At 40.4% G+C, this 11,465-nt stretch overlaps 1 protein-coding gene across 1 annotated transcript; it reads left to right on the top strand.

The window, feature by feature from the left end:
• Positions 1-1,376: 1,376 nt before the first annotated feature.
• olig4 (oligodendrocyte transcription factor 4) lies at positions 1,377-2,648 on the top strand. The gene has a single exon (XM_007228993.4). The coding sequence runs from the start codon at positions 1,596-1,598 to the stop codon at positions 2,349-2,351; it is 756 nt and encodes a 251-aa protein (XP_007229055.1). The 5' UTR covers positions 1,377-1,595; the 3' UTR covers positions 2,352-2,648.
• Positions 2,649-11,465: the final 8,817 nt, after the last annotated feature.

Consider the following 11,465-nt stretch of genomic DNA (forward strand, 5'->3'; position numbering starts at 1 on the left):
AAAAATTGACAGTGCGCCTTATAATCCAGTGCTCCTTATGTATGAATTTTAAAGAAAATGTTTTTTTTAAGAATTACAGTTTTGTTTACTTCCTCCAGCTTTTCTATTAGAAGGGAAACATGGCGACACCCTTGCTCACTTTGATGTAGGCATCCTTACTAGTGTCGCTTAATGCGCCTTATAATCCTGTGAGCCTTATAATCCTTATGTATGAAAATAGACCAAAAAAAATAGACGTTCATTGATCATTTCATTGCCTTATAATCCGAAAAAAAAAAAAAAAATGTGTGTACAAATTATTCTCATAATAATAATTTTGAATGACTTTGACTATAATACACATAAAGTAACCTGAGCTCTACGTATTCCAACATTCCCAGTATTATGTAATCAACAGTTTATTAGTATCACTTTTATTTATTTGCCACAAAACTGAAACCATGCTGTTAAAAGAAAACATATTTAGGGCTAAAAATACAGTGAAAATACTGTATCATAATATTTTATAATACACAATATTATTGTGCGATTTTGCAGAAAAAAATTCACTAATATCAGCAGATTCTATAACAATACTAAATTTGGTTCAATTTACCAAAACTAGATTTATTCTTAATTAAATTCATATACAAAATATATCTATGGCATTTTCTGCATCCTTCACACTCATAACCTATAAAAGATAAATAGGCCATGAGGGGTGCCTACAATTTAAATATACTCCTTTTCATTAAAATCAGTACTCCAAATGTTAAATTCAACACTCACGGTATTAAATGTCACACATCATTTGTTAAATTCAACACTCACAGTGCTAAATGTAACACTCCAATTGTTGATTTATCCACTGGGAAAGTGGTGTGTAATCAAATGGCCTTTTTATTTTTCTGTCCTAACACAAGTTTTCAAAGGTATGTGTATGTACCAAGGGTACAATGGGTTTCTACCATCACTATACTGCATAACATTATGTTCTGCAGACTGACTATAATAAAGGAACCCCATTAACAGTAAATAAAACTTCTTAAAATCTTTTTAACTGTCATCAGCTGGGCTTTTGACTCTATATCCTTGCACACATTTGTGAAATTGGCCTAGTGGAGTCATTAGTGCAGGTTGAGTGTGAGTATGTAGGCACAGAAACTTTCCACATATGTGTGAATAGTGGCTGGTGTGGGTTAATGTGTATGCATGTGTGTGTGTGTGTGTGTGTGTGTGTTTTGTGTTTTTTGGGGGGAGCAGCGGTAGTAGAGGAGGGGGTGTGTGTGGACCAGGGGGAAAGTGTGTCCCTTCTGTTATTGGCTCTAGGTCTACTGTCACATTATGCGTCTCATTGTGTCTATTGTGGGGGAGAGGGCTATAAAAGCCGTGGTTCACTCAGAAGCCCTCAGTGACACTCTTAGACACACACAGGCAAGGGTTCGAGGGTCTCTCTGTGTTCCAGACTGTGTTCTACACTGAATCAAACCTTAAGTGCTGTGAAACCTTGAGGGTCTTGGCCTGATTTTGCTACTTTGCTGTATTTGCTTGAAAGCTTTTTTGCTTCAAAGCTGCTTTTTTTGTTTTTGAGTCATATCTCCCAGAGATCATCTGCGATGGATTCAGACACCGGCTCCACCTGCAGTCGCTCTTCGTCCCCGGACCTGGCCGTGGACTCCTCTGTTGGCAGCTTCTTTTCCGAGAAGATGTTCCAGGCCTATTGCGGAGAAGAAGCCGGGCCTATCCGGTCTGGACGTTCCAAAGCAGAAGGACTCCACTTGAAGGCAGCATCAAGCAAGAACCGGGACCGCTCTGAGCTCGCCAAAGACGACGTGCAAGAGCTGCGCCTCAAGGTGAACAGCCGTGAGCGCAAACGCATGCACGACTTGAACCAAGCCATGGACGGTCTCCGAGAGGTGATGCCCTACGCCCAGGGCCCTTCCGTGCGCAAGCTGTCCAAAATCTCCACCCTCCTCTTGGCTCGAAACTACATCCTCATGCTGTCCAGCTCACTGGAGGAGATGAAGAAGCTTGTTGGTGATGTCTACGGTGCGTCCCAGAGCCACTCAGCCAGGCCGGTGGTCCCTCAGCTTCCCCAGATGCCTCTGCACCCACTGGCCCAATCCCTGCACTCTCTGGTGGGGAGCGCTACGGCTGGTGTTCCCTCAGCAGCTCAGGCTCCTCATTCCCCTCCTCATCCAGGATATCTGGGCTTCCATGCACCTCCACCACTGCCCAGTCTTCTGAAGGAACCACTGCATTTGACCAGCTCTTATCGCCACTTTCCCGGTATGCCGTGTCCTTGCTCCCTCTGCCAGCCTCTAACAGCATCCACAGCAGCCAGCCTACACAGCTTGTCCATGGGCAAGTGAGCCTTGAAAGGCCAGGGACATGGAGATGAGGCCCAGATACTATATGATGGACTTTATAGAAGGAATGGAAGGAAAGTAAAAAAAGGAAAGATCTCAGCACCAAGGCCTTCTGGCCTTCTTTGGTGTGCACCAGGGGTGCCCATTAGGGCCAATGCAGTTTATGTCTGTGATGTCTGTACCTACATGCACATGTATACTGAAGCAGTACTGTAACTGGGCAATGGTGACGTTGAATCAGTTGAATCAATAATGTGTTTGTATAGGGAGTTGACTGTGAAAACTGTGCAAGACCTAAGAAACTCGGACAGGAAGTTGTTGTACATCTAAACTTTTTGTATAAAAAAAAAAATACATATGTCCTGTAAGAATACGATAGGTCAAGTTTTTAGTATGACCACAGAAAGTGCACTGATTGCTGACCAGTAACCTTCTTGTATCTGGAGCAAAAACCAAATGTGAATATGAACTTTTGTACAGGTGACCCTTTTTTGTACAGTTGATTTCTTAAATTAAAGATTTATTATTGTTAATACGTGATGTTTCCTCATTTTTGTCTCATATTGTTCAGATTCTCATTCCTATAAAAACGATTGTAAGGAAACTGCTTTAAGCATTAGATCACAGATGACACTATAGTTCAAAGGGAACACTTCTTGACTTGAGCTCAGAAGCTTTGTAGAGCTTCATAAGCCTTCTACAACAACTGGCATAAGCCTACATGAACATTTATGAAAGCATATTACAAAAGGGATCAATCTGGGCAAATCAAATTTGCCTATTTTAAGGTCAAAGTTAACTTTGATCAAAGTTAATTAGCTAACATTTAGGACAACTGACACCATATTGTAATAAGCCTTTATGAAGCTATAAGTACACACTTACATAGGTTTCTTAAAGCAATGCTATAGAAGAACCACCTTAAAACTGGCACAGAACCTTCTTTAAGTGTAACAATTCTATATATGACCCTTTTTAAAACAAATGACATGAACAAACCTTCATAAAAAAAATCATAAAGGCTTATTTCAACACGGATTAATTGTCATAAAGGCTGCTTTCATCCATATTAGGTCTGCTTAGGTTAAGTTGGTTTACTGTAGCTGTCAGAAACACATTTTGCATCAAATATTTCTTTTTTTCTTTTTACTTTTTGATACATTATAAATCTAGCTGTTGTTCCTTACCTTGTGTACATAAATAATCTATATAAATAAATGCATAAATGAAGCAATAAAATGCTCCAAAATGACTTGGAATAAAATCTATTTACACTGACATCCTTAAAAAAAAAAAAAAGTTTATTTGTTTCTTCTGTAAAGTACGATTTTCTGTTTTTTGATCCAACACTGATGTTACTCGAGTCTCTTACAGCCTTATGAACCCTGCCCTTCAATGAACCTTTATGAAGCTTTAACATTAACTTTAGATCACATTACAGTGTGCACTATACTATTACCACTAATTAAATTATATAAGGTTAACACATTTAAGAGGATATTTAAAAGTGGAAGCAACTCTGAAGGACTGAAGCAACACAAAAGAGCTGTCAATGGTAGCAGCTGCTAAGTAGACCTGTGATTGAGTGTGTATGTGTGTGTGTGTGTGTGTGTGAGAGCTAGAGTGTGTGTGTGTGTGTGTGTTTTTTTTTTGTCCATCAGAACATATGAGTCTATAAAATGTATTTATATATAATATGCTCCATGTGTATAAAGCTTTTCCCAAGCCACTGCAGCAATATTGCCCGACCGATACTCAGCGCCCTTAACCATAAGGGCTAACGCTAATCTATGCAACACAGATATGAACAGTTCGGAGCCCCAGGCCCAGAGACACCCAGCGGACGGGGCAGAGGAAGAAAGGAGTGGGCTGCCGCCAGGTCGGCGCGTCGCTATTGTGCAGCTCACGCAGGGGGACAGGGACAGTTTCTTTTCATGTGCGCTCAGGAAGATTTGTCAATGTCCAATAAAGCTGCGGTCATATTCAGCCCTCGGCAACTGTCATTAATTATGAGAGGGCCTGGCATCTGCAGACGGACATTTGTTAAGCATGGAAGAGAGCGTGGACGGAGGGACACAAGGAGATCAACTAGTTTTAGCATCAATGAAGGGTTAAGTGCTGCCAGGCTGAAGTGTTAAGCAAATGTGTTAATATGACAATATACTAATGTTATACTACAGTATATATACACAGCAAGAGATCACTTGATAAAAAAATAGATATTATTTTCTTTGATTTAACCAAATTGAAAACCTCTGGAATATAATCAAGAGGAAGCTGGATGATCACAAGCCATCAAGCCAAGTTGAACTGCTTGAATTTCTTCACCAGGAGTAAAGCAGCATAAAGTTATCCAAAAGCAGTGTGTAAGACTGGTGGAGGAGAACATGATGCCAAGATGCATGAAAACTGTGATTAAAACCCAGGGTTATTCCAACAAATATTAAGCATTAATAGCATAGATGAGGTTGTATAATTCGTAGACAACAACAGTTTCTGTTAATATTAACATTTTATAGGTGCACTGCTTGCATTTTTTGCAAAGCAGTGTGTAAGACTGGTGGAGGAGAAGATGCCAAGTTTACGGTGGCCGAGAAAGCCCAGCGCAGTGCAAATTGAAAAGCGCTGCAAAAGCACAAAACACATCCATCAAAATTGCAACACAGGCGCAGCAACTAGAAAAACGCGCTGCAACTAGAAAAACGCGCTGCAAATAGAACCACAACACAACGGAAGTGAGTCACAACACAACGGAATTTTCCCGGGGGACCTTAAAAGATGCTGTACCAGCTGTATACAAAGGACAATAAGTGGCAAACAAGCTTCTGAAAAGTAAGTTATGTTTATTACCTGTGATTACCACGGTTGTGTGCATATTATTAAAAGTTCTGCTTCACAAAACGCCTTGTTTGCCACTTATTGTCCTTTGTACACACAGTGAAGTCCGAGACGTTACTGAAGACGCAGCTTAGCTGGTACAGCGTCTTTTAAGGTCCCCCGGGAAAATTCCGTTGTGTTGTGACTCACTTCCGTTGTGTTGTGGTCCTATTTGCAGCGCGTTTTTCTATTTGCAGCGCGTTTTTCTAGTTGCAGCGCGTTTTTCTAGTTGCTGCGCCTGTGTTGTAATTTTGATGGATGTGTTTTGTGCTTTTGCAGCGCTTTTCAATTTGCACTGCGTTGGGCTTTCTCGGCCACCGTACAAGTTGCATGAAAACTGTGATTAAAAACCAGGGTTATTCTACCAAATATTGATTTCTGAACTCTTAAAACCTTATGAATATGAACTTGTTTTCTTTGTATTATTTGGGGTCTGAAAGCTCTTCATCTTTTTTGTTATTTCAGCCATTTCTCATCTTCTGAAAAATGTTGGATGCTGCTTTTTTAATAATTCATTTCAAAATGCTCATAAATCATAGAAATGTACTACATACAGACTTATCTATTTTAAGTTTTTATTCCTTTTATTGTTGATGATTATAGCTTACAGCCAATGAAATCCACATCTCTATAAAAGTTGTCAGCAGAGGGAAGCATGAAGTGCTCTAAGATGTTCTGGGAAAACACTGCACTGACTTTGGACGCTGACTTTGGTCAGTGCAGTTTTGTTTTCCCAGAACATCTTAGAGCACTTCATGCTTCCCTCTGCTGACAACTTTTATAGAGATGCAGATTTCATTTTCCAGCAGGACTTGGCACACTGCCCACACTGCCAAAAGTACCAAATGTTCTTATATAATATTCAAATTTTCTGAGAGACTGATTTTAGTGTTTTCATAGGTTGTAAGCCATAATAATCAACAATAAAAGGAATAAAATTTTAAAATAGATAAGTCTGTATATAGTACATTTCTATAATTTATGAGTATCACATTTTGAACTGAATTACTAAAAACCAGCAGATGACATGGCTCTGTTACTGTACAGTAGCATGCAAAGTATCCGTTACTATATAGAGCTAAACATGTAACTGATTACAAAAAAAAAGTATATTATTAAAGGAGAAATCCCACGTGAAATGGACTTATGGACTTAGGCTGTAGTGAAACATAAATAAGTAACCTTTAGGCTGTGCTGTAAGCTCAATGAAGGCAGTCCGAGACAGTCTCAGGCTTGTGGCCTTCTTCTACTTTGCAGGCATCAGTTATAATAATATCAGTTTTATATCACATCCATAATATCAGTTTATTTTTAGAGTAGAGCTATTCAGCTGTTTAGAGGAGCAAATCCCTTGTTAGCTATGCAACTAACTAATTGTTTGCTTCTATTAAAACGTCATTAGCATTGCTATTGAGGCACTTTCACATAACTAAGTGATGAGACAGTGCTAATTGGATGGATATAATTAGCTTCCTTTGCTTGTAAGCTCTGAATTTAAATATAAAGCTATAAATCTCAACTAAAGAAGTAAACAAATAGAAAAGAAAAAGTTCACAGGCTATAAACTTTCTGATTTACCATTTACCGTATTTAATTTGATTTAATTTCTCAGATCAAAGGTCTTCTTCTGATTATATTGTGACCTTTTGTGATTGTGAAGGCCACCATTATGAGAATATTAGTGCTGGAGGTCTTCATTCGCTCTGCCCTCTCTCTCTCTCTCTCACATACACACACACACAAACGCAAAGGCAAACACACACACCCTCGTGTTTCTCAGGCGCTAAATCAGCCGTGAAAAATACATGCTCCTCCTCGCGGGACTCTGGGCCCTGACGAAAGAAAGATCAGAGGAGAAATGAAGAGATGTTTCTTCTCTCCTCCCCTGCTTCCCCTCCCTCCGTCCCCTTTGCTTTCAATGGGCCAGGACAATGCTGTTCGCTCACGGGACAAAGAGCTAGCGGGTAAGGAGGGGGCGCCTGACACACAGCCATCCCCCCCCCCCCCCGTTTTCCCCTTCCCTGACTCGCTTACACTTTCTCTCTCTTTCTCTCTCTCTCTCTCTGTCTCTCTCTCTGTCTTTCTCACTCCGGCTCTTTCTCTCCTCTGCATTTCATCATGGTAACAAGGCAGGTCAGCCCGCAGAGGGCCCTGACACTCAAAGCCCACACAAAAGCGGTTAGCTCCTCATTTATGGGCCTCCATTGACACTGCTGAGGGCTCCCGTCAGCTGCAGGACGTCCCAGCGGGGGGAGGCAGCTGCAAGCCAAGCCCGGAGAAGGAGACCCCGCAGTGGGACGTACAGTCCTCCCCCCCCCACTCCCGTACACCCTCCGTCGCCTTGATTCTGGTCCCGGGACCCCCCCAAAAGTCCCCCCTATCCCAACCCAAGCACAGGTGGGAATGGGAAGCTAAGCACATTGCCCTGGGATTAGCGGGACGCCGTGGCCCGGCCTGCTGCAGGGGGATAATTAGACACATTGACTTGTGCAAAAGCTGGTGTTTCCTGATTGGAGGCAGATGGTAAGGGACTGGGACGGAGGGGTGGCAGCAGGGCTACGGCAGGATGCACGGAGCGTGCTAGAAAAGGATATGTGCGGCTAGATAACAGACATAGTTACAACATATGTTATTATAATGTAAGCAACCAGTTGCACAAGCTCTAGTTCAGCTGGGTAGTTATTTTAAAGTATATACAGTTTATATATGTGCAAATATTTGTGTGCACCACTTCTAATGAATGGATTCAGGACACAGCTTTTACAGTCTCTGTAAAAGTAGAGTACATTTTCCAATAGAATAGAACTTTCTGGAATCGACAAGAATAAACCTACTGGCATCATGCTTAATGCCAAGCATGGGATAGAGGGGTATAAATCCGCCCTGCATTGGGCTGTGAAGAAGTGGTACTCTTAAATGATGAAGCTCCATTCCATTTTTGTGGGATAAACCAGGGATTTGGGTTAAAGTAACATCCTGACCTTAGAAACAAAAAGCACAAACTCTTTTTCACCAGCTTTTCCCAAAGACTGTAATGAATAGCTGTGAGGAGATCATGGGGCAGACCTAGGACCAGGTGGAGAGATTAAATCTCCACTTTGGCATGGGAACGCCTAGGGATCCCCCGGTCAGTGTTGGATGATATAGCCTAGGACAGGGAAGTCTGGGGCTCCCTGTTAGAACTGCTACCCGTGCAATCCAACTTCAGATAAATGGTGGACAATGGATGGAAGGATGGATGAATGGATGGATGGATGTAAAGAATATGGATGCAGTAAATCCATTTCCTTTTAGTTCCACAAAAAAATTAAGCCAAATTTGTCCACCATGCTGTCAAATTTGCAATCCTGCACAGTAGAGACCAGAGGCAAAGCCAGATTCGCCTATTCATTTGGCGTGCATCTCAGATCACCTTCATTGAGTTTACAGCACAAATCGAAGTGCATTTTTCCTCCAGATACCCAATTTGTCCAGTAGGTGTAATGCTTCAACAGTAACAGTGGAGTTCATGTTTCACTACAACTCCACGTAATGAACAGAAAGGGTGCCAATTAGGTCCTGCAAATTGTTTATTCCAGCCAAGTCTGTCATTAACTTAATTCCTGAGTGTAACCCCACCTTCTCACAATATAGCAGAATATGGTTCTAAAACTACAACATTTTGCCGATATTAGCACAGACAAAACAACAGTTTTGAAAAATAGTTTATAACTTTGTAAAATGTCTGCAGAATTGATTGCAGACTTTATCCAAAGCTTTCCTTTTGCATGTATAGAATGCAGCATGTCAGGTACATTCTCCCTTTCAGAAAATATACTACGTTATCTTGAAAAGGGTTGGAGCTTGTGTAAAATGTGCAAGAGGCTTGATATGACTCACGGTGGGTTTTTCAGAAAATGACCTGCTATATTTGCACATGGACTCACTCGGACATAAGTCTGGGTAATGGCTGATATACGCTGATACTGATACTTACATATAAGTCACTTTTGGGACTAGACAAAACTTGACTAGGACATAGTTATGTAATACAAACAAACACTTCAAATATATGTTGCTTTTTCATATACAATTTTCTGTATTATAGCTGAACAGGAATGGATTTACATGGTTCATTTTGATGCCACACCACATACAACATATATTTAACATGGTTAAATGTAATTTGTAGTGCATTTTTAATGGACCTGCTTTTTTAAACAAAAACACTGGTCTACACTGATTCCAGTACCTTGTTTTAATATATATATATATATATATATATATATATATATATATATATATATATATATATTTTTTTTTTTTTTTTTTTTTTTCCAATGAAGTTAGACTATGACTGATTTTTATTTCAGAATTGTATTTTTATTTTAATATCAATAGAATTTATTTTGTAGTATCACAAAATAAAAAAAATAAAAACATCAAACAAAAATGGGAAAACACAATTTCTATGTGTTTTCTGGTTTAAATCTCAGGGCATAAAGCATCAAAATAGGCTAATATATGTTTGCTTTTGTCTGAACCCCGTTTTAGGCCGTTAACAACACCAGAATAACCCCTGACAGCAGTGAAAGGGCTAGTTTAGTTAAAGAGCTCTCTGATCAATAAAGAAATGAGTGTAGCCTTCTGTGGCCCTAAGGCCGGCTTGACTGAGTTAATTAGGGAACTGAAGGACCCAATTAGTGGAATTGGAGGGCGGGGGCTTGGGGGACGGCACATATTGTGTAACAAATGCACATATTGCGCAGCATCTGGATACAGGGAGACTTCAATTAAAAGACGGGAGACCTCCTGAAAACGGCAGCCTGACCCTTTTAACATACTGTTAAACCACGCTTCCTCTTTCACACACACTCCGTGCATACTGATGAGCTAAACACAGCTGGGACGGGCTCACCGCGTGAGCACACAACGTACGTCTCCAATGTGCACATGTGACACACACACAATCCCTCACTCAAATATGCATACACACCCTTTGGGGGCCCATATGAAAAGCGCAGTGGGCAGGGGGCTCAGGTGGGTGTTAAAGCAGCCCCATCAGGCCCTTCATCCATATGGACCAGGCTGCATTCTAATGATGTGATAAACTCCTCTTGTCAGTTCCATTATGGGCAAATTCATTACCTGATTGTGTGTAACAGGGTGACGAGAGTGAAGTGGCTCAGCTTGTGGACTGACTTTCACTCTGAATCAGCCCCTTGCAAATGTATTTAACCCCTTTAAAAGCAATCAGACTGCTCTGGATTATAAATGACATTCAGATTGTTTCACCCAGTCTTTCCATTACAATCCAATCTTCTCCTAGAGTTCGATTGCATAGACAAATGCCATTATTTCTGCAAATATTTAAAAAATAATTAAAAATGAACTGAAAAAATTGCTTGCAAAAGAATTGTGTTTTGCTTCAACAACTGCTTTATTTATGTCTGTTGGTGTGAGGTTCTATCAGTTTGTTCACTGTCTAGGGAGGACTTACCCAGATTGGTTGGATAATGCTTGTTGGGTAATCATTGTCTTGCTCAAAGGTGAAAAAGTACCTCCCAAACTTTTAGCACAACTAAAGCAGGTAGTATCTCCCTGTAATTCCATCCATTCATATATCTATCTATCCGTCTGTATTAAAAAGACACCTATCTTCCAATGAGGAAGAGCATGCAACAACACATGCTCTGCCACTCCTGTGTTCTACTGTTGGGATAGTATTAGTTGGGAAATGGGAAATAATGCCTTCACATTTTCTTTTCTGTTTCTGTCAGACGAAGGTTTTCTTACATAAAACCATTACATTTAATTTAGTGTTTTTGATGGCCAGTCTTTTATCAGTAGAAATCCTACAGAACTGTCAACACAGAGAAAATGAATCTGGATGCAAATGCAGACAGATATTTATTTACAACTAAACACAGTCCAAAAACCAGGAAAGCGTCAAATCACTGGCAAACAAGCCAATCAGAGACTGATACAAAAGGCCAATACACTACCCAGCAGGCCACCAACGTCAATAGACATACATTTCAGGTTGAATGTTGGTCAAGACGTCAGATGACACAAAAAATTACGTCAGGATAACATCTAATACTGTTACGTGCCTGCAAGGTAGGCAAAGGTCAGAATACTAAATAAAGACTGGGATAAGATATGCTCAAAGCTTAGAGTTCAGAGAAGTGAAATACTAAGACTTCACAGCTGAGTTCACAGCTTGAGGCTCCTTTAAAGAGAACATAAATAGATTTTATG

The sequence above is a fragment of the Astyanax mexicanus genome, chromosome 7 (genome assembly GCF_023375975.1).
Source record: "Astyanax mexicanus isolate ESR-SI-001 chromosome 7, AstMex3_surface, whole genome shotgun sequence".
NCBI lineage: Eukaryota > Metazoa > Chordata > Actinopteri > Characiformes > Acestrorhamphidae > Astyanax > Astyanax mexicanus.